This window comes from Peromyscus leucopus, chromosome 4, assembly GCF_004664715.2.
Source record: "Peromyscus leucopus breed LL Stock chromosome 4, UCI_PerLeu_2.1, whole genome shotgun sequence".
Classification (NCBI taxonomy): domain Eukaryota; kingdom Metazoa; phylum Chordata; class Mammalia; order Rodentia; family Cricetidae; genus Peromyscus; species Peromyscus leucopus.
The window spans coordinates 142,071,138-142,094,468 of record NC_051066.1 but is presented as its reverse complement, the minus strand read 5'-3'; the positions used below and the strand labels follow the sequence as shown (position 1 = coordinate 142,094,468).

Below are 23,331 nucleotides of genomic sequence, written 5' to 3'. Positions count from 1 at the left end.
TTTGCATACCAAGCCTCCAACTTAGATTGCATTTATTGGATAGTTTTGAGGGATTGTGGGAACTTGAGAAAGCTATCTTTTGGCTATTTGCATATCAAACAGCTGTCTTGGGTTATATGCTCATTGGATAATTTTGAGAGATTTGGGAATTTGTAGGCCCATCATCAAGCTATTTTCATAACAAGTCACTGGATTGAATATTATGATAATGGAAGGTGTCAATGGAAGACTGTGAGAATTTATGGGGGTGCCTTCTGGCTGCGTGCATAACAGCCTCCATCTTAGACTGTGAATTTATTGGTTAATTTTGAGGGATTGTAGGAATCTGTGGATGTGTCTAGCTGACTGCAAATCAAACCTCCATCTAAAGCTGTGCAATTATTGAACAGTCTTAAGGGACTGTGGAATTTTTGGAGGGCATGTCTTCTGGAGATTTGCATAGCAACTCTCTATCTTGGATTATGCATTTATTGGGTAGTTTGTAGGGATTATGGGAAATTATAGGTATATCTTCTATCTATTTGCATTCCAAGCCTCCATCTTGGAGGGTATATTTATTGGAAAGCTTTGAGAGATTATGGAGATTTGTGGGTGTGTCATCTAGCTATCTGCATATTAAACCTCCATCTTAGATTGTACATTTATTGGGTAGTTTTGACGGATTGTGGGATTTTTGTGGGGTTCTCTGGCTATTTGCATACCAAACCCCCATCTTTATTTCTATTGTATGTTTATGTGGGGGAGTTGTCAGTGGAGGATAACGGAAATTTATGGGAGTGTCTTCTGGCTAATTGCATAGCAAGCCTCCATTTTGGGTTGCGTGTTTATTGGAAAGCTTTGAGGGATTGTGGGAATTTGTGGGTGTGTCTAGCTATCTGCATATTAAGCCTCTATCTTAAATTGTGCATTTACTGGGTGGTTTTGAGGAATGGAGGGAATTTATGGGCCTGTCTTTTGGCTATTTGCATAGCAACCCCCATCTTTATTTCTATTGTATATTTATTGGGGGGAGGTTAGTGGAGGATTACGGGATTTATAGGATTGTCTTCTGCGTATTTGCTTAACAAGCTTCCATCTTGGATTGTGCATTTATTGGACAGTTTTGAAGAACTGTGGGAATTCATGGGTGTGTCTTCTGGCTATTTGCACATCAAGCCTCCATCTTGGATTATATGTTTATATATACATAAAATTTGAGGGATTATGGGAATTTGTGGGTCTGCCTTTTTGACTATTTGGGTAGCAAGTCATTGGACTGTTTATTGTATTTATTGTGTCTTTGGAAGATTATGAGAACTTGAAGAGGTCTTGCTATTTGCATATTGAGCCTCCATCTTAGGTTGTGTATCTATTGGTTAGTTTGGAGGGATTGTGGGAGTTTGTGGGCTGCTCAGACTATTTGCATAGCAGGCCCTTGGATGGAATGTTTATTTTGGCTATTGGAGGGGTTGGAAGATCATAGAAATTCTTGAGGTCTTCTGACTATCTACACAGCAAGCCTCCATCTTGGATTATACATTTATTGGATAGTTTTGAGGGATTATGGGAATTTGTAGACTTGCCTGGACATTTGCATAGCAAACCTCTATCTTTACTTGGATGATAGGGTCACTTGGACAGTTTGGGGTTTAAATCTGCATAATCTAATTATGAGGTCGAGGCAATGTGATCTGTCTTTGGGAAGAGCTAGAGATAGAAATGGTAAGAGCTGCTTTTGTTGCCCTTCTTGGCAATCATTCTTGAGGTAAACCATACTAAAATTTAATCTGGCTGGCTTAATTAATTTGGATAATAGAACAGCTAGTATATTTGGGGGTCTTGGTTATAAAATTAACTTGACTCATGCCTCATTTGGTCCATTTCAGAGATATGATGTGTTAATGCTGGGGTCAACACTGGGCTCTTCCCTATATGGAAAGCACAAACTTGGGGAATGAACCTGAAGGGCAAAGGTGAAGGGGGTACAGTGGGTCTCAGTTCCAATTAGGCTTGATATTGGCCCCCCAGTCTCCCCCATCTCACCTCCAATCATAATATCTTCTTTTATTGAGTGATGACACCTTATGTTGTATTTGTAATTTTTATCTTCTTTAGCAATTGCATACTCATGTATTTTTCCCATAGTTTTGCTTATTGATTCTTCAGAACTCTTTACTTATTAGTCAATCCTGTTTATTTTACCCAATCCCACACCCAGGATATTTTTTATGTGATTTTTCATTTTCTTATAGCCATCCCCTCCAACCTCTTTTATGGCAAGAACTAAATTTTTAATTTAGACATGTGGAATTAATCTGCACCCAATTCATCTTGGTGTGGAGTAAACTGGGAATACTTTCAAAAATTTCCCAAATAACTCCCATCTCCCCCCACACAGGTAGATTCCTCCCCACCTCACCCCACTCCCAAAAGGGTAGGCTGTTAGCCTCAGATGGGGAAGAAAGGGTAGCTAGCAATCCCCGCCTGATGGAAAGATAAAGGGTGGAAACTTTGGTGTGCCAAAGATTAGGGCCCACTGCCCCACCCCTTAAAAATACAGTGGTAAGTGTCACTCGACGTATAGCCCTGGGACCCGTCCTTCACCTTAGAGGCCCACCCAGTTGGTGCATAGACCAAATCCCACCTGTGGACACTGGGACCCAATCGGCGCAAATCAGTCAAGAGTGACATCATACTTTGCTCACATTTTATTTTTATTGATTTTTTAATGCTGCACAAGACAATGTTTCATTTTGTATTTCATTTATTTCTTTATTTCTGTTTGTTGCTGCTTTTATTTTATTTACTGAAAGTGAAAGGGAACTTTTGTGGCCTATATCTTTTTCTTTTTCTCTGTAGGCCGCCTTAAGCTTACTAAATTTGGAACATCTAAGCAAGCTGAAGGAAAGAGGGGTTTTCAGAATCACTGGGGAAGAAAGGAAAGGTTGCGTTGTTAATCATGCCCTATGGTGGGTGATCAACTGCTTTTCAATTGTTTCACTCTTAATTAATTGTGCTTAAGGCTGAATTAAATTTGGGTGTTCCCTTCTTAGAGCAGCTCGTATTGGCGGAGATGCATGCGCTGGATGATGTCACGGCAGTCGTTGAAGACACGGCGGATGTTCTCAGTGTCCACGGCGCAGGTAAAGTGAGGGTAGCAATAGTGGCGCCCATCTCCACTAGCGGTGCTGATTCTCTGTGGGCAGAAGAGAGGCTCAGTCAGCAACCCTCTCTAGGAACCCCTCACCCCACCACGGAGGACCAGTCATTGATGGTAAAGAAAAAAATGGAATGCTGGGATGGTTCAATCTCCAAATCCAGAACTGACTGGAGCGTAACCATGAGAAATGAAGGACTGCAGATAAGTCCTACTTACCAGAAACTCATCTCGGATGAAGTACTTGGCCCGGGTCACGCGTGGGTCCTCTCCGGGCTCGGGAGTCGCTGCAAAAACAGCCACAAATATTATTAATTATCCTAATTAGTTAAGAATGATTGTAGCCTATTTCCTAAACTCTTGATCTCGGCATATGAAAATGAGGTGAATAAGTGTCCCGTTACCGCCCACTCACCATGGGAGGAGGTAGGGACTCTTAGCCACACCCTTTGCCCAAGAACCACCTGTCCATATCAGTGCAGAGCACGTACCATCCTCAGGAGTGGTGTAGCGAGCGAACTCTGGAAAGTAGTCCTCAATCTTCGATTTCCCAGCGAGGACTTTCTCAGCAAGCAGGTCCTGCTTGTTGAGGAAGAGGATCACAGAGATGGTGCGCAGCCATCTGTGGAAAGAGAGCTGGGGTCAGAGCTGGGGCCAGAGCACACAGCAGACCTGAGGGGCGGGCTGGGAGACCCCACACACCTGTTGTTCCAGATGCTCTTGAAGAGGTTCAGAGCCTCCTGCAGGCGGTTGGTCTGGTTGTCCTCCCGAATGACCATGTTGTAGCTGCTGCTGGCCACCACGAAGATGATGGCAGTCACATCATTGAAGCACTGGATCCACTTGCGGCGTTCATCGCGCTGGCCGCCCACATCGAACATGCTGGAAGAGGAAGGACAATGGGTTACCCTGGGCCCACCACTCTACAGCCAGAGAGAGGTAGGACTCGGCAACCATTCACTTACTGGAAGTTGACTTTGTCCACCTGGAACTTGGTCTCAAAGATTCCAGAGGTCAGGACGCGGCAGCGAAGCAGGTCCTAGAACAAAGAGCGGGTCAGTCAGTGATCCTCACCCTAATTGCCCGAGAAAGGAATCAGCAAGCGGGAGCCCCCGTCTTGAGGCCAGAGGCACACACATACCTGGTCGCTTGGCACGTAGTCGGCCTGCTTGATCACATCAATCTTGTCCAGGAAGCTTGGAAAAAAGAGGACATGGTGGTCAGCACGTGTGCCAAGTGTGTCCCCCACAAGGCAAATGGTGAGCACACAGAAACAACAGCAAGGCGGTGGTGGCCGGGCCCTTGATTTTGATGTGAAAGGGAATTTTAAAATTTCAGCCCTTTCCTAAGCAAGGTTTAAGGGCGTAGAGGCCTCTGCTCCAGGGCAAACCGGACTGCTCTGGTTACTCAGAACTAGCCCTCCCTATCTACTTTGGAAGAATCTCATTTACTAATGAAAACCCAGCCAACAAAAGCTTCGGGCATCAAAGGGCCCTTCTTGCCCTCAGCACCCTGAAAAGGAAGAAAACACAAAGTTCCCTTCCTATCTATTGGGCCTGTGAAATAGAACATTTAGACACCAAACTTTTAGTTAAAATAAAACAAACAAAACCCAATCTGGTGAGTGTTGCTTGACTCTAAATACAGGGAAATTAACTTTTGCCTTTTGCAATATTGTGATAATGTAATGTGGAAAAGTGATGTAGATGTTAGCTTGGAGGGTTTTTTTTTTTGGGGGGGGGGGGCGTTGGGAACTGTTTTAAAGTAGACTAAACCAGAAGAGATAAACCTCAAGGGAGTAGGGTCTATTTAAAGAAATCCTTTTTTTCTTTTCTTTTTCTTTTTTTTTTTTTTAACTCCTTCCCCTTCCTTTTTACCAGTTCCGAGTTAGTCTGGCTTAGGGGATACACTAACTGGCCCAGTCAATCTTACATTACAGCACAGGCCCAGAAATAGCTCCCCAGCCACCCTGGCCTCCAGCATGTTGCCATGGCAACAGAACCACAATTCTATAAATAGATCCTTAGCACCAAATCTTGTGAGAAGACATCTGGAGTTGGGCCAGTCCAACTGCAGCTCAACAAACAGAGACCTGGCAGCTTGAGAAACAACCGAGGCCCGGGGCCTGCCCCTCCAACACGGAGGCAGTTGGACAAGAAACCGGCAGCCACTGTGCATTCAGGGGCGGGGAGGCATCTTAGACAACTTTTTCTTGAAGTTTCTTTAAAAGTCTGCACAGTTGGTGCGCGTAGTAGAGGTTTCAGGAGTGTGCTGTACTGCTTTTGACAATACAAAGCTTTTAAAGTAGTGTGACCCCAAAGAAGCTGGCTAAGTCACTGTTAATTAAAGAAACTGCCCCCTGCAATTCACCATGGGGTGGCTGAGACTCCTCGTCTTGTATCTGTACTTAACTCCTGAATTGGATCCAGCATACAGATCACAAACAATTCCAGGATTTCCATTTGTTTTGTGTTTCTATAATTAGTGCTTCCAGCTTTTAGTACAAACTTTTGAGAAAAATCAGGAACTTTGTTGAAGGAGGAGTGGAGGTGGGGCCCACGGGGACTGTTTTCAGTTCCTTGAAAGAACATAGAACTTCGTGTATTAAACCACGACATGCCTATGTATGCAGCAACACTGAAAGTAACAAGGAGTCCGTGTGGAAAAGCTGGTCTAGGAAAGGGTCACTGCACCCCTTCCCCGCAAAGCAGAGGTGCTTTGTGCCTTATAAGGCACTGGCAAATAAAAATATCTGTGTGTTTTTATGACGGGACCATATTGTGTATGGCCCCGAATGCTTAGAGGTCATTTCCATTGAGTTACCATTGAGTTCACCACGAACACCACTTTACTACAAGTAATTATTGTCTTGCTCTTAACAGGTATTAATTGTTTATATAAAACATTATCAGTGTGCTATAAAATACAATTAAGAGCTTTATAAAACAAATGAATCAGGACTAGAACTTTCTGAGTGCTGGTGGGTTCATAGTCTCCCGGTTTCTGTATGCTTGTGTCTGTTTGTCGTGTGTGTGTGTGTGTGTGTGTGTGTGTCTGTGTCTGTGTGTGTCTGTGTGTGTGCGTGTGCGCGTGTTAGTGGCTACTTACTACTGGGCACAATCAATCAGCTGGTACTCATTGGAGCGCTCATAGCAGGCACGCACTCCCTCGTCCTCCCACAGAGCCTTGGCGTGCTCATAGAATTCCTGAAAGAGAACCCGGGAAAGATTGTTGGTTAAAGGACACGCACACACATACCAATTGCACACATACCAATTGGGAACCCTGCCCCTGGAACTCCCAGGCCACAGCTCACCGTGTGAGTTCAAGCGTGAGCCCTGCATGAATCAATGCATGGGAAGAGCCTGCAGTCCTGAACAACACTAGAAATCAGTGCAGTTAATGTCGTCTTTGGGGAGCACGCATAGTCTTTGGTGGCTGCTTCTGTTACTTTTGTGGGGGTAGGGGCAAATAAATGATTGAGTAAACTTTTTCCCCCCAGAACTGTTTGTGTAGGAAGAATATGTACTATCTTGTGTTAAAAGCATAAGCCAACACTAGTATCAGGTGTCAATGGCACCAGATGCATTCTGGGTAGGCTGCCATTTTGTCTTCTGTTAGAGACACACATCATGGGAGCCAGAGGCTCGTGTTATCCATGTTGTGTTTCCCACTTGACTTCTTTTTTAAATCAACAGTTATTTTTAAAAAATTACCTGACTATACTAATTTCCCTCATAAGTTGGTAGTCAAAAGCCATTAAAAATACATAAACCCCCACAGAAGTCTAAGGGGGCGGGAACAGCCTAATCGGAGACAAGCCTCTCCTTCCGGCTTGAAAAATCTCTTTCCCCACAAAGGGTTGAAATGTACATGCTTGACGTGGGGCCGTTCTACCCTCTAAAAATAGCTTTTAGGAAGCTAAGAGACCCTTGTCAAGAGGGTCAGGCTCCCAGGCAGAGGCCTGAAGAGGAACATCTTATTTCCTGTAATGTTCCATTTTGTGATTTATGTTTGGATGGGAACATTGGAAAGCACATATCTGTGCTCATCGTCCCAGTGACTTAGGACACTTGTTTGGACTGACCGGACAATTAGGACTCTTGTGCCCTGTGCAACATGTAGTGTGTCTTCATGTGTATGAGGGGAATTAAGCCATGTGAAGTTTGCTTGTGAGTCAAGTAAACTGAAGAGGTGACAGAAGTCTGCTCATCCATTCTGGACAAAGCCCTATTATGTCTTCATCTACTTTAGTATTGAGGGGATGCTTGGAATTAACTTATTCATTCACATGGCAAACGTGTGTCTGGTCAGTCTTGCCCACATGCAGGCTTCTCCCTTGTTTTCCCACTGGGCCTGGCCCATGCTCAGGTGGTGGGGAGGGAACCAGAGTTGGGGTGAGGCTTACAGGTGGAAAGTCAAAGTTGGGCACGTTCATCACGCTCAGAATGTAGTCCACACGGAACTGGTTCTCAGGATTGGCCAGCTCCACAGGGGGCACCAGGTTGCTCATGGCGGCCACAATGGTCTGAAAACGGTTTAGCAAAATGGTCAGGGGGCAGCAGCATGGGAAGAGGGGGTTGCTAAAGGGTACAGTCAGGGGCTGGGCACATACTTCAATGGCCTCCTTCAGGTTGTTTTTGATGTCCTGCACCTTGGTGGCCTTCTCACTACAGTGGAATTGAAAAGAAAAAAGAAAATCATATTGCATCCTGCCCACCAAGGTGTCACCTTCATCGAGACATGGCAACTAAAAAGCATAGTATTCTGTTCTCCAAGGAGTTGTGGGCTCAGATCTGTAGACTGGAGGAATTATAATTTCCCAAATGTGTCCTGAGGACATGCCCAGTGGGGGCAGATTAGTGATGTGGCATCAAGATCTTGATCAACTGTACCAGAAGTTGCACCTGGTCCACCTGCTAGTCTAACCACACCTAAATGCTTCCTGAGTGGCCCCTTGACTGGAACACATTGGGGTGGTGTGGAGGTAGGGTTAGTGCACGTTGGATTTAGGATTCGGTATGTTATGCAACTCAGAGGTGATAAGTGCTTATTATAGATGTTAAGGCTTCCCATTCCCATATATTTATTTGTAGATTGATCATTTATTTAAATAGCTATGAAGCTATCACAGGGAGAAGATGGTGTTACGGGGAGATGGTGTCTGGGGTACTGTGGCTCACAGAACTTTTGCTTAACCGTGTTAATGCACACTGGCCTCCACGTTATTGGTAGGCATGGGGTTCATGTATATTGGGGGAGGAGTTGGCTAAACGGTTCATGGCTTCTTATTTAGCCAGTCCTTGGGTTAGCCTATGTGATCTTTCTGGGATGATCTGCATGCAGTGGGAGTCACTGACCCTACAGGTGAAGGTCACAACCTCTGCTATGGGAGGTGGATGGTGTCCCCCAGACAGGAGGTTAATTTATGGAGGTTACAGTGATTCATAATGCTGTGTCTCTTAGGAGACAGTCTTTACGCCAGACACAGCCATAGGGAACCGTGAGCTTGTCTTTAGGGGTACCAGCAAAGTGCCCCTTGCTTGGAGCAGACTTCATCTTGTCTTCTGCATGTGTAGTGGGGGATTAGAGGATCAGCATGCACAGCACTTGCAGGGTGTAAGGCCTGATGGCACAGAATAGGACATGGAGAGGAGCAGGCTCTATCTTTCTAATGGGGAAACTGAGGCAGAGGGCTGGGAGTGGTAGTGACAAAGGTAGGACAGAGCTGCTTTTGCTGAGTTTATGATTAAAGGCACAAGATGGAGATAGTTAAACAATCCCTCTTCCTAGGAACAGGGTAGAATACTAATTAGCAGGGATAAAAGAGGGGGACCAGCAGCTACTATAGCCAGGAGGGGTAGGAGGTGGGCCTCAGGTGGAGATCTGGGGGTCATATGCATGCCTTCCAGTAGGGAGGGATCTGGGGGTCATGATCATGCCCACCAGTAGGGAGAGATCTGGGTCATGTGCATGTCTGCCAAAGGAGTGGGGGGATCTGGGGGTCATGTGCATGCCTACCAAAGAGGTGGGGGAATCTGGGGATCATGTGCATGCCTATCAAAGGGGTGGGGGTCTGGGAGTCATGTGCATGCCTATCAAAGGGGTGGAGGGATCTGGGGGTCGTGTGCATAACTATCAAAAGAGTAGGGGGGTCTGGGAGTCATGTGCATGCCTACCAAAGGGGTGGGGGACCTGGGGGTCATGTGCATGCCTACCAAAGGGGTGGGAGGATCTAGGGGTCCTATGTATGCCTATCAAAGGGTTGGGGGAACCTGGGGGTTATGTGTATGCCTACCAAAGGGGGGGACTTAGGGGTCATATGCATGGCTACCAAAGGATGGAGGGAACTAGGGGTCATGTGCATGCCTATCATAAGGGTGGGGGGATCTGGAGGTTGTGTGCATGCCTACCAAAGGGGTGGGGGGTCTGGGGGGTCATATGCATGCCTATCAAAGGAGTGGGGGGATCTAGGGGTCCTGTGTATGCCTACCAAAGGGGTAGGGAGGACTTAGGGGGTCATGTGCATGCCTACCAAAGGGGTGGGGGGACCGGGGGGTCACGAGCATGCCTATCAAAAAGATGGGGGATCTGGGGGTCACGTGCATGCCTACCAAAAGGGTGGAGGGATCTGGGAGTCATGTTCATGCCTACCAAAGGAGTGGGGGGGTCTGGGGTTCATGTGCATGCCTATCAAAGGAGTGGGGGGTCTGGGGGTCATGTGCATGCCTATCAAAGGAGTGGGGGGGTCTGGGGGTCATGTGCATGCCTATCAAAGGAGTGGGGGGGTCTGGGGTCATGTGCATGCCTATCAAAGGAGTGGGGGGGTCTGGGGGTCATGTGCATGCCTATCAAAGTAGTGGGGGGGTCTGGGGGTCATGTGCATGCCTATCAAAGGAGTGGGGGGGTCTGGGGGTCACGTGCATGTCTATCAAAGGAGTGGGGGGCTGGGGGTCACATGCATGCCTATCAAAGGAGTGGGGGGATCTGGGGGTCATGTGCATGCCTATCAAAGGAGTGGGGGGGTCTGGGAGTCATGTGCATGCCTATCAAAGGAGTGGGGGGGGTCTGGGGGTCATGTGCATGCCTATCAAAGGAGTGTGGGGGGGGTCTGGGGTCATGTGCATGCCTATCAAAGGAGTGGGGGGTCTGGGGGTCATGTGCATGTCTATCAAAGGAGTGGGGGGCTGGGGGTCAATGCATGCCTATCAAAGGAGTGGGGGGATCTGAGGGTCACATGCATGCCTATCAAAGGAGTGGGGGGTCCTGGGGGTTATGTGCATGTCTATCAAAGGAGTGGGGGGCCTGGGGTCACATGCATGCCTATCAAAGGAGTGGGGGGTCTGGGAGTCATGTGCATGCCTATCAAAGGAGTGGGGGGTCTGGGGGTCATGTGCATGTCTATCAAAGGAGTGGGGGGTCTGGGGGTCATGTGCATGCCTATCAAAGGAGTGGGGGGGGGTCTGGGGGTCATGTGCATGCCTATCAAAGGAGTGGGGGGTCTGGGGGTCATGTGCATGTCTATCAAAGGAGTGGGGGGCCTGGGGGTCACATGCATGCCTATCAAAGGAGTGGGGGGGTCCTGGGGGTTATGTGCATGTCTATCAAAGGAGTGGGGGGCCTGGGGGTCACATGCATGCCTATCAAAGGAGTGGGGGGGTCTGGGGGTCATGTGCATGTCTATCAAAGGAGTGGGGGGGGACTTAGGGGGTAATTTGTATGGCTGTCAAAGGGGTGGCGATCTAGGGGTTATGTACATGACTGCCAACAGGGTGGGGCTATGTGGGCCATATGCAGGACCACCAATAGGCCCACACCCAAAGAGCCCATTCTTTCACAAAGAGTTGTAACAGGTAATATGTGGATAGGGTTTTCTTCTTTCCATGTAGGTTTACGCATTTGGGGAGTAGGCTCTGTGTTCTGAATGATCTCACTACATACTTTTATGGGGGTTCATTTCTTAAGTGGCTCCTAGACATTGATCTTCCATAGTAGGTAAGGGCCTGCAAGGTTTAGGGGTTGGGGATGTTCTCTCATCAGCAGGAGGGAGGGGCTGAGGTACCAGGATTTTGACATGGCCTTGACAGTAGGAGATCAGAACTTCACGCCCACAGGAGGAGGGCAAGCTGCCTCTCTCTCCAAACCCACCACCTGGAGACCAGGAAAAGGAGACAGGAGGAAGCCCTAAGGCCTCATGGCCACTGCAGGCTGGAGTGGTTGTCCTGGGGCTGCGGTTGTCCTGGGGCTGCGGTGGAGGTGGCAGGTGGAGGTGGCACGTAGGCTTGGGGGAGGGGCAAACACTTGGGATGTGGGAGTTGTGTACACCCTAAAGCTGCCTGGGGCCCTCAGACTCTTAAATTTCTGCCACCCCGTATTTAAAGGCATGGGGTTTCCACCCCTCAGAGGGGCTGGTTCTCTTAGGTGAGGGGGAGCGCCGCAGGCCCAGCCCTGGTGTCAGACTCTGAGACCAGTTATGTAGGTGTCAGACTAAAAGCACGTGTTGGATGCCCCCAATACTCCAATTTAGAGTTCACAGTGAGCCTCCACTATCCTGCCCTGGGACAAATCTCTCCCAGTCTTTAAAAAAAAGGGGTTCCAGCCATTGGTACTGAGAGCCCCAAATCTCTGGTTTTAAGGCGCCACAACAGAAAAAATGAGGTTATCTGGGTATTAACTACTCCAATCAACCTACAGGTAGAAGGAAGCATTTCCCCAGGGAAGATTCCTCATTCAGTTTGATATTTTTTTCTAAGTAGTAGTATGATAATTGGAAAGCTTCCAGTCTTAAAATACAGATATTCTGAGAACGTGTTCAGTATTCATCTACGTATGTGAATAGGTGTGGGAGTGTATCCAGTATAAAACAGCTAAAATAGAAAATCTACAATCTAATTCTGGTGTGTAGTACTAAAACAAAACCTCTCCATTGAAGAGATTACTATGTAGATGGAGCCGTCATAACGGGGGCTGGCAGGTTTACCCTCCTTTGTAATACCGCTTAATGAATTTAACATTGATTGTGAAATTTAGAGAAAATCCTTTAGATGTCTCTAAACTACATGTGCCAGTTCCAGGGCTCCGACTGACTAGAAAGTTGGGGCTGGAGGTCTCTATAGGATGGTGTTCCCCTCTCCACACCCCCACCCCACCCCCCAGGATGCAGCTCCCCCGACACATCCTCACCGCCCCGCCCCCCCCCCCCGAAAAGTGTAAGGCAGTTAGATTAGTGGGGTTAGCATTTTTAGTAAGTCCTGCCCCCTCCCTTCTGTTAAGTGGTAGGGGAAGGCTGTGTGGTCCCCGTCCCCCACTTCTATACCCTATCTTTGTGCTTGTGGGAGAAGACAGACAAAAGAGGAGACAGAAGACAGACTCAAGATACAGGGATTGCTGAGACATGCAGAGAATTTTATTTATCAGGAATGTTAATACTGATTTTTACTTGTAGAGTCATAGGAGGAAAGGCGTGCAGGTAAGGTATTAGTAGGGTTGAAAGGTTGAGCACGACACAATACATAGTAGGCTCTCTCAGTAGGGGCTTGCCACATTTCTCAGATGCCAACTTTTGGTACAGCAGATACTCAAACTATCGATGCCTTTTCTGATTGCTGTTCTACTACACTGTTGCCAATTAAGGATTTCATTTCATCTTTCTGTTTTCACTTATATCTAAAGGTTAGGTAATAGGTAGGGACCCCACCCCTTCCCCCCAGACAACAGAATAGTATTCTTATTAGTTTCCTAAGACCGGGCAGTTCAGCATGCAAATTGGGATAGTTGGGAGAGGACATAGCGAAGAAGATGGAGAACTGTGGCCATCATCTAGTAGGGGTAATATATTCTAAAAGAAACAGATGAACAAACATGTGTCAGTCACTTTGTTCCCGACCCCCGTGTCCTTTGACCCCCCCCCTCCCCGTGCCCGGTCTCAGAAGCCATTTCTTTTCGATGTCCTAGACTAGAAGCTGTTCTATGAATTGACATGAGAAAAGCCGCTCCGTTCTGCATGCTGAGTAACCGAATGGAGCTGGATGGATGCCTGGCATGCGTGTGCGTGTGTGTGCAGGCATGAGATGGTTGTGGAGATGAGAAAGCAAAATAATAAACAATGACAATGTGTGGGGTGCCGTCACAAATGCTCTTGTTCATTAGTTAATGTAAAGTGCCTTACATTAAAATTTAAAAATTTTTTAAATGATTTTTTATGGCCAGAGGTGTCAAGATAGCTGTCACGGTGGCCTGCCGCAGTGGCACAGCGTTAGGCATATATTTTCCCCCCAAGATAAAAAAACTAGGTAGCAATGAATATTTTTAATTGAGGAAATTTTTTTTTTCCCCAAAGAGTAAGGTCAGATTTTAAGGTCAGACTGACCACCGCGTGGACAGAATTTGATGATTTAAATAGAGAACCGGAGGAAATAAAGACCATATGGAAAGCATCGAGTCTCAAAATCTTCCACTTTCCTCCGAGGCTGCGATGGCCGACTTCCCCAGCTGTATCCAGTTATCCTTTGGGCCAAAACACTTTCTGTCTTGCACTTTACTTGTTTATATGTCATTTGCAAATGCACACCAAGATGGCTGATGGCCCTGAGATGATTTCTGTTTTGTTCCCCAGTCTAGTCCTCAGTTTCCCCACTAGGATCTTCATGTTTGTTTTGTTTGTTAGAAGAGTTTTCTGGTTTGGAATGTGCCTACCCATCGCTGTTGCTCCTTGCAGCCTGCGGGTCCTCTTCGCCGCCCCTTGTAAAGAGAGATTGAAAGCTCACCTATCTGCAAGGCACTGCAGTTCCACACAAACCCCACACAGCCTCTGCATCCCTAAATAACCAGGTAAGAGCCACCTGACAGTCCTGTGCACCATCCTCCCGGTTCCTTCTTAGGTCGCTTTCCTGACTAAATGGGAACGTCTACTGAGACTGTAGGCCGTAGGGGAAGTGCTCCACACCTTCCTCACGGCTGCATTAGAAGGGCCCTCAGGAGACTCAGGCTGGGGACAGGAGGGACGGGTAATTATTTTCCTCTGCTTTCACTAAATGCACATGCACCAGGGAGCCGAGGCAGTGCCTTGTACCGAACTCTTGAGAATATGGCATTTCAGAAGGCTCCTGACCCTTGCTGGCCGCAGATCTTCTCCGTGCCCACAAAAGCACAAATGGGACATTCCTGTTCCTGATTTCCTGATACAAAATTAATCACCTTTCTGTAGTGGTGGGAGCTACGTATGGGACATTAACACTCACCTTTGTAATCAATTAGCTCAACCAGTGTTAATTCTTTCTGGCATTAAACTTCAGGAAGTTAGCTCTGAGTTAGGAAAATCTACATCTGACCTCTGTACTTCTGAAGGTCAAATTAATATTACGCTATACTCTTTAAAAATGTAATGGCAGGCAGGCCACAGTTAAAGCGTATTTAATAGCTCAGTCCAAGAAGAGCGTGTGGTGTTGAGACCACCATATAGGAATTTCTAGTCAAGATGGGACAGCATTGAATGCAATACCACAGTGAGAGAACCTTTGAGGCTTAGCTGGCCCAGGTCAAAATAGTGAAGCCAGCCCCTCATGGAGGCCCCGAATATCACTTTCACAGGCTAAATTTATCATCTTGGATATCCACAAAGAAGGCAAACTGGGAATGTCTCTTCCTCTTTTCAGAGAGAAAATAGAAAAGAGAAGTTCTGGTTTAGAATCCTCAGCTGCATTAACATTTAAGGAGAATTGGTTCTTTAAAAAAAATAATATTTTAGGGAATTTGTAAAGTATTAAAACTTGATAAGAATGACATTGCTTCCATCTGATTCAACTTAAACAGTGGTTACTGCATCTTCTAAAATGCTAGCCACGACCAGATATTTTTGATGAAATATGTTGAGGTTCATGGCCAGATTATGTTTGCTTAACTAGCCTCATATTGAAGAATCCCTCACATCGGGGGTGGGGTGTTTTCGTATTCTTTTTGTTGATGGACAGGTGCCAATCTCCTTGGTTAGGCTTTTTGAGGAGGGCATATCAGGAATTAAGAATTCCAGAATTGGTTTCCTGGGTGACAATGACTTACTTAATAGTTTATAGGTGCATAGTAGTCATTGTGTCAATCCTAAAATTAGTGAGCTAGCTCCCTCCCTCCTGAATATTAACTAATAATCTTTGAACTTAGGGCTATAATTTAAGGAGCACATGACCCCAAACCCTTCGCATCGGTGATGTCATCTTTTTCTAACCCGGTTAGTCAATCTAACAAATTCTAGAAGTTTCCATGAAGAGCAGCATCCTGAACGGTGCTGTTCAATTTTGTTTCCCCAGCACTTGGTGCGTGGTAGGGGACAGAAGCAGGTGCCCCTCCCTGGAGTGGACAGAGTTCCAACTGAATCGGGGTGAAGAAAGGGGGTGGGAGTGTTAACTTGCTAGTAATTGCAAACTAGTGCCTGAGTGTTAACTAGCTAGTAATTGCAAACTAGTGCCTACCGGTGCTTTTCATCTAGAGTTTAACTAGTGAAAACAGAGCCCAAGGGAGCAAGCTTAACCTGTCTCATGTCATCACTGAGAACAATGGAGGCCGAGCAGAAAAGGCAAATTCCTTAATTTATTAAGTGTTTCCTCAGTTTGCCTTCTTCATGGAAAGCAAGAACCCATATTTGCCTTGTATGGGTCTCTCTCTTTTTAAGAAAAATCTTTATTCTCACTGCAGTATTGTATCGCCATATTGTCTTAAACCAGGAAGGTCATTTCAAAGGCAAAACGCCCCCGGGACTGGCCAGAAGTAGCTAGCTCCCTGCCTTTCCATCATTTTCACACTCTTTTCAATTGTTTAGGTAGGAGTTTTCCTTTTTTTAATTAAAGAAACAATTATTTGCCTATCATATTAATTCTACGGGGGCAAGGAGAGCAGAAGCTTGAAGCTTGCCGGCAGTGGGGCCATGGATTCCAACTTGTAAGTGAGAATGTAACTGAAATGATGTTTCCTGATAATAGAAGAGCCGACACCAGTTTACGCCAGTGAAACCCGAAGGGTGGTGGTGGGTGGGGACCTCCTGTGCTGGCCAGCTCTGGCTGGGCAAGGGGTGGCCAAGGCCCTGTCGGCCATGTTGGAGCCGCACTGCAGCAGACGAGGCTGCGGCAGAGGACCTAGCCTCAGAGACGCTGTCACCCGGCCAAGTGCTGTTCACTGTCCTCTGCAACCAGGCACCATTTTCCAGCTCGAGGGGCCGCTTTGGGCAGACACCGGTGCTTTTACTGTTACTCCTATTTGTTGCACCAAAGGTTGAGAAGAGGGTGGGAGTGTACCCATCAGCTCTTTCCTGGGCTGTCTACTATGCAAATTAGAAAAAAATAATTAGTGGCAAATAGCAGCTGTGCTTCCTAGAGGTTAGTATGTATACACACGCTGTCAAAAGTCCTGCCGACTCCTAGGGCAGGTACCTGCCACGCCTGCGCAGCGGCGGCGCCCTGCGTGGATCTGACACTTACTCTCCGTTAAAACCATTAACATGCAGGATCCTCATCTGCTTCACAATGGTGCTCTTGCCAGACTCTCCAGCACCTGAGAAGTAAAGTGAGGGCTTGGGTTAAGACAGAGGCTTGTCACACTTCACCTGGATGATGGCCTGGGAAAGCAGCAAAGCAGCACACAACAGACACACAGGGACACAACTGCCATTTCACTTGATGTGACGACGCAGTGAAAAACAAAGACATGTCCAACGTAGTGTCTACCTGAAGTATCTCACCATAGAGTTAACAAGCAAGAATTAAGGGCTCTGCTGGCTTTAGATAGCTTTTCTTTTCTTTCTTTCTTTCTTTTTCTTTAAGTTTTGCTGTTGTTTTATTTTGTTTTCTCTTTGGGTTTTAAAAATCATGAGGAGATGAAGGAATGACGTAATTGTCATTGGAGGAGTGAAAAATGTAAGTCAAAACTGTGAACTTAATATTGAAATGTGGTCAAAGGTATACAGAAATGCAGCAGCCCCCTGATTTCCTGTTTGTTGAATGTTTTATGGTTAAAATACTCAGGACTGGCAGACAATGCCTAGACACTGCAGTCTCCCCCACATCACGTCCCCCTGCAGCACTGCCCTCCCAACACGACAGCAGGGGCTCTCTAGCATGCTTCAAGTCCACCCCTAAAAGCACTGCTACATTGTATTCACTTATTCACTCCCTTTCCCTTCAGAAGGAATCTTTCTAGAGATACTTTTTTTCTGGATACAACTTGCTGAGGGAAATGGAAGACCATCAATTATCTGTCAGCAGCAGGGGGAGAAAAGCAAAAAAAAAAAAAAAAAAAAAAAAAAAAAAAAAAGCAAAAAACAAACAAACAAAAAACAAAAAACACACAGTTTAATATCAAACATGGCACTTGAGACCTTATTAGCATCAGGCAACATGCAACATCAACAGTCAAGAATTTTTCAAAAAGGATGACTTTAATTATATGCACAAATATTCCTGGAAACCCCTAAACTGGAGGATTCTAGACATTTCCCCAACTAAAGGAGTAAAAAGGAGCGCCACCCTCCACTGAGCACCCCCCTCCATTTGAAATCACCTTCTGTTTGCTTTTTAAAAGTAACATTTTATAGACCCCCGCCCCATTTCCATCAAGTTAGAGGGATGATAGCTATTCTGAATTTTTTTTTGCAACCAGTATTCCCTATGTGAATGGTTTCCCCCTCCTCCCAAATGCATCTCGATGTTTTTAAAAATCTTTTTCTTTTTAATTATATTGGTTTTGTTTTGCTACCCAGATAACAAAGCTCCCCACCCCTTTACCTTTCCTCAAGGCTATAATCAATATCTGTAAAAGTTAAAATTGGTTTCCACAGAAGCATTGATTTCAAAGCAAACACCATCCTAACGAACAAAATTCTCATAAATTAAATATAAAAGGCACTATGGGGAGGTTTCCATGAAGGGAACACAGAGAACTAATCAGGATCCTCAGTATTCTAATCTTAGAAATGTCAAAAATTGTGACAACTATTTTTCTTATAAGCAGAATTACACCCGTGCCTCAGTTTCCACGTTAGTGAGAAGAGAAAATTGGGCTTAAAATAACTGTGGGGGATTTTTGTGGTTCTGTAATTTACTTAATTTACACGGCAAAAGTTAAAATGGGCTAAAGAAAAAGGGAGTGGGGAATTAGGTTTCCTTTGTGGGGAGAATTATTTCATTTTAAGAAATGCAAAATGTTGCTAATGGCCAGGGCAACAGATTTCTATGCCAAAGGTCATTAATTAATTGTGGCACAATGCAGCCATGTAGACTAGGAGACTTGAGAAGAGGCAGGGTGGGCTCAGAACAATAGTTTCAAATAAGTGGGGTCACTTGAAATCACTGTAAAGATACAAAAAAAAAAGCGTTAGAAAATTAATGTGTCATTAACATCATCCTGGAGTTAAATCACATAAGCAAGAATGCACCATACAGAAGATTCTAGACTTTTCCAGGTGTGTACTCTGAAATCAAAGTGTGGCATATTAATATTTACAGCATAATTATGCCTTTAGAAGTTTTAGATTCCACTTTTATATCCTCTAATTACTAAAATTGCAAATGCACCAACACCAAAGAGAATTATTTTCACTTGCTAATAATTTTCTGCTTTACTAAATCTGGCCCAGCGAGAACAAAGACTTGCCCCCATCCAAAAAGATCAAACCGAACGCCACCACGAATGAAAACAGCCTTCTATATTTTATTTTTGATAACTAAAACTACTTCGTTGAAATGTGACCATGCTCCCAGAAAATTCACAAATTTATTCAGATATCCCAAATACCAAGAAGTGGAAAGCTTCCACTCTAATTAATGCTGTGTAATGTGTTAGTGGTCATTTTGACAATTTTACGTGAGTGTGTGTGTGTGTGTGCCTTTGTTGCCCCCCACCCAGCACCTTAAAAGAAAAAAGGGAGACAATCTTGAGTTTGGGGACACCCCCCCCTTCCTTTCTTTTTTGCCAGGGAGGAAAAGACGCAGTGAAAAAAGAGAAGAAAAATCAAACAACCAAATGCCACTTGATAAACAACTAATTAATGTCTTTCCATTAGGTTCCACCCAGGAAAGTCTTCCCAGGGCGCTTATTCCCCCCTCCCACCTTGAAAAGGACAAAAATTTTAAAAACGCCATTTCGAAACTAAGAAGCCATTTACAGACAAATGTCATTTTCCAGTTTTGTCTTATTTATGAGTCTTTTAAAATTACGTTATTTTATTTTTCACTTTCGTGTTTTCACTCTCAAGGAGGCCGACTAACAGGAAAATGAGTGTTAATTGTTTGTTGCACGGGTCAGGGCACAGCTGGGGGGGGGCAGCTGCTACCATTTAGTGCTCTTCTCTGCTTTTCAAAAAGCCTGCAAGTCTAGAAGAGGGGGAAAAAGGTCACAGTGTAATATGACGTGTCATTTGGCTTCACTGAGCACTTTGCGTACTGTGTTTTTTTTTTTATTTTTTATTTTTTGGTCTTATTTTATTTATTTGATTCTCCTTCTCTTCCTTCCACGGCCTGGCCTGGCCCAGGACACGTCTGCTCCGCGCAAAGTCGGTCCTGCCCGAATCGCCCCGAGTCGCGCCCAGAGTCCGCCACGCTCCCTCCTCCCTAACCCCCCCCACTTCGGCGCCACGACTAGCCTGCGCCCCCTCCCCCCTCTGCACCACCTTTACCGCCCTGTCCTTTCCGAGGGGCTGATGTCACTCGCCCCCCCACCCCGGCGGCCACTTCCCTCACCAGAGCCTCCCAGGCCGAGGCCCCCGAGTCCCCCCTGTTGCCCTTGCCTCTCTTTGGGCCCCCTCCCAACAAATCGCACTCCCCAGTGAGGCGGGTCCCGCTCCCTGGGCCCGCCAGCCCGTTTCCTGTCCCCAGCCCTACTCTGTCGCAGTCAGAGGGGCCCCGTGAGCCTCCCCTCCCCCTTCCGACACGCACCCCGGCCCCTGGCACCGTGTAGGCCTCGAGCAGACACGGAGCCAGCGGGGGGTGCGGACAGCTAAGGGGACGAGACTGAGCGAGGGGGACCCACGCCCTGTTTGCAGCCCCCGCCCGGCCGAATTTCGCCCAGGGGTCCCCCTGACGGCCTCGCCCCCCGCACGCACAGGGCCCAGCGGGCCAAAGGGCCGGGGAGAGAGCGCCAGAGCGCCAGGGCGAGGGGCGGGCTCGGCGCGCGCGGCCTTGCGGGTGCCCCGAGGGGCTCCCAGGCCGGGCCGGCGCCCCCCGCCCCGCCCTTACCCAGCAGCAGCAGGCGGTGCGTGGCCCGGTAGACCTGCTTGTCCTTCTGCAGCTGCTTCTCGATCTTTTTGTTGGCCTCGCGCTGCGCCTTCTCCTCGTTGCGCTGGTCCTCGGTCTTACTGTTACCGAGACAGCCCATGGCGGCGGCGGGGCGCGGCCGGGCTGCGGGGCGGCGGGGACGGGGCGGGCGGCCTCAGGCGGGCCGGGAAAGCAGGGAACAAGGGGAGGGTGGCGGCTCGGACTCAGGCAAGCGCGCAGCTCTCGGCTCCTCGCTCCGGGGCCGAGGCGGAGCAGAGCAGGAGCCGCGGGAGCTGCTGCCGCCGCCGCCGCCGCCGCCGCTCTTATTGCCTCGGCCCGGGCCCGACGCCCCGACCCAAAAGCGCCACGGCGGGCGGGGGGAGCGGGGGAGGCGGAGGCGACGGCGGCGAGGGGGGTGGAAAGAGGAGGAGGAGGAGGAGGGCCGCGGCTAGGAGGGCGGGCGCGGGCGCAGGGAGGCGGTGCCCGGAGGCCGGGCAGGGGTCCCTGCACCCAAGTCTAGCCCGGGCCGGGATGCACAGGGGGGTCGCCTCCTCGCCCCACCCGCAGCTTGGGGCCGGGGCCTGGCCGTGCGGCGGGGGGAGAGGGGGCGGCCCCGCGGTGGTGACGACCCCTCACACGATGCCAGCGCTCCACCCCCGGGCCGGGCGGCCCGGATCCCCCTCCTCCTGCAGCAGGGCGGGCGGGCGCCGCCAAGGGGCCGGGGTGGGCGGAAAGGGAGGGAGCGCGGGCCCGGTCTTAGGAAAATTTCGAAAAGGAGAGAGAGAGAGAGAGACACTGAGAGAGCCAGAAAGCAGGGAGTGTGCAGAAAAGCTAGGAAAGCACGAAGCACAGGACAGAGCAACCGAAAAGGAAAATGTGTCCACACACAAGCACTAATAAAGATCCACACTACACAGCAATGGTGGTGGAGGTGGAAGGTGGTGGTGTGGTGTGGTGGTGGTGGTCGTGGTGGTGGTGGTGGTGGTCGATGTGGATGATGATGATGGTGGGGGGGTGGGGGGGTCTGACTAGATGAGCCGCTCGTCGCGCCCCCGGCGCCCGGTGCCCCTGGCCCGGGAGCGCCCTCGGCCTCTGCCTCTGCGCTTGGTGCGGCCACTCAGGAAGGAGAAGAAGGCGCAGCCCAGGAACACTCGGAAGCAGCAGGTCGCCCCGAACACGAAGCCACAGCCGCGGCCCTGCTCTGTGCGTCGCTGCAGCAGGAAGTTGAGCACCCACGAGGGGCTGCGCACCGAGAACACCAGGAACACCACGAGGGGCATGTGCGCGCTGAGCGCTCCAGCCTTGGCAGGCCCGGGGCGCCACACGACGCCTCCAACACGAGGAGGCGCGTAGTAGGCATCATCTTCGTCGCCCGACTCAGTGTCCCATCGGGCCCAGGCCCTACTCGCGCCCCCGACGGCGGCGCCCTCTCCGCGCCCGGCGGCGCCCTCCGCGGCGCCCTCGTCTTCGCCTGCGGTGGCGGCGGCGGCGGCGGCGGCCTCGGGGCCTCGGGCCTGCGCCTGGGATTCTGGCACATTCTTCTTCTTCTTCTTCAGCATCTTCTCCAACTTCTTCCTCTCTTTCTCTCTCTTCTTCTCCTCTTTTTTCCTCTGCTCCAGCAACTTCTTCTCTAGCTTCTTGCGCTCTTTGTCTGTCAGCAACTTTTCGGGCGGCACATCTGGCCCGGCGTTCGCGGGGGCCTTGACGGACTTGGACTTGGGGGGCTTCTCCGGGTCCCCGTTCTTCTGCGAAGCGAACGGCTCTGCCAGCGCCGCAGCCGCCACGGCAGCTTCGGCAGCCACTTCGGCGGCAGCCGCGGCTGCCTTCCTCTCGCTCTCGGCTGCCCGGGCTTTGAGCTTCTTGGCCATCTTCAGCATGGTGACCCGACCACCTCGGGGAGCTTGGCTCGCGCCTAGCCCGGGCGGTCTGATTGGCCCCGGCCTCGGGCTTCCCGGCTCCTGTGCGCCCCGTGTCGGGGGGCTCGGTGGTGGTCTCTGCGGCGCTGTTCTGGGGGTCACCGAGTACGGCTTCCCCGAGCTTCGAGCTTCGTAGGGGGCTGCTGAGCTGGCTGCCTAAGAGTTAGCGTCAAAAAGGATGAGCAAACGAAAAAAGGGGCGAGAACAAACCAACAAGCACCCAACAACAGCGAGAAACCAAAAAACACCAAGAAATGCCCAACAACTCAAAAACGAAAAAAATAAATAAAGAAAAGAAAAAAAACACACAAGAAATAGAAAAGTGCAAAGGTGCAAATGACAAGTTTGCCGTTACCCTTAGGCGCTCCTGGGGTTAGCTCTTGGGGACGCCAATGGAGAGGAGAAAAGAGAGAAGAGAGAGAATTGGAGGATGCCCCGGAGTCGCGAGGCAGGGCAGCAGCGCCAGGCACCCCTGCCCTGTCCCGGCTCTTGCCCGGTGGCTCTCGCCCGCGCCGGGCACCTCGCACTTAGGCGGGAAGCCCCCCGCGCTCCCCGACTTACATGTGAGTGGGGCACTCACACGCAAGGCTGCCCGTCTGCCCGCCGCCGCCGCCCCGCGCTGGGACAAGGGTTCGCTCCAGCCGGTGCTGCAGCTCCGAGCCCGAGAGCAGGGAGCTAGCGAGCGCCGCCAGGAACAGCCACCTGACGCAGCCCGCTCCGCGGTGCCGACGCGACTGAGTGTCCCCACCGTGGAGCGGGTTTTTCTAACCAGCCTGATGACGCCCCAGCCTCTTCAGAGGACGAACCCATAAGCAATGGCCCCTATAAAGCGAAGGGGAAGCGCGAAAAATCGGCCCACCGAGGACGCGTCCAAATGGACTGCGCTGCAGGCGGGGGTGAAGGGCTGATGCGTCGGTACCTTTAGTATGGGTAGGGGGCGCGGGGAGCAATGTGGTGGGGGGCACGGGCGCGCCCAAGACGGTGGGCACCCGACCCCGCCTCCTAGACCTGCCTCCTAATTTTCAGTATAGTGGTGTAGCCCTGG

The 23,331-nt window shown here is 49.1% G+C and overlaps 1 protein-coding gene across 6 annotated transcripts; it reads right to left on the bottom strand.

The window, feature by feature from the left end:
- Positions 1-2,679: 2,679 nt before the first annotated feature.
- Positions 2,680-23,025, bottom strand: LOC114682029 (guanine nucleotide-binding protein G(s) subunit alpha). Of its 6 annotated transcripts, none has more exons than XM_028855793.2 (13): positions 22,848-23,009; positions 20,353-22,665; positions 16,603-16,675; positions 13,832-13,876; positions 7,752-7,806; positions 7,545-7,664; positions 6,245-6,342; positions 4,278-4,332; positions 4,102-4,175; positions 3,839-4,018; positions 3,628-3,758; positions 3,356-3,423; positions 2,680-3,175 (listed from the first exon to the last, which is right to left on the bottom strand). In XM_028855793.2, exons 2-13 carry the CDS (start codon positions 20,489-20,491, stop codon positions 3,029-3,031), a joined length of 1,185 nt encoding a protein of 394 aa, XP_028711626.1. In that variant the 5' UTR covers positions 20,492-22,665; positions 22,848-23,009; the 3' UTR covers positions 2,680-3,028. The 6 variants fall into 6 exon arrangements, with proteins under 6 accessions (XP_028711626.1, XP_028711630.1, XP_028711631.1 ...); XM_028855797.2 differs by having other exon boundaries at positions 2,726-3,175; positions 22,642-22,665; positions 22,848-23,025; XM_028855798.2 differs by lacking the exon at positions 20,353-22,665 and having other exon boundaries at positions 2,726-3,175; positions 22,848-23,017.
- Positions 23,026-23,331: the final 306 nt, after the last annotated feature.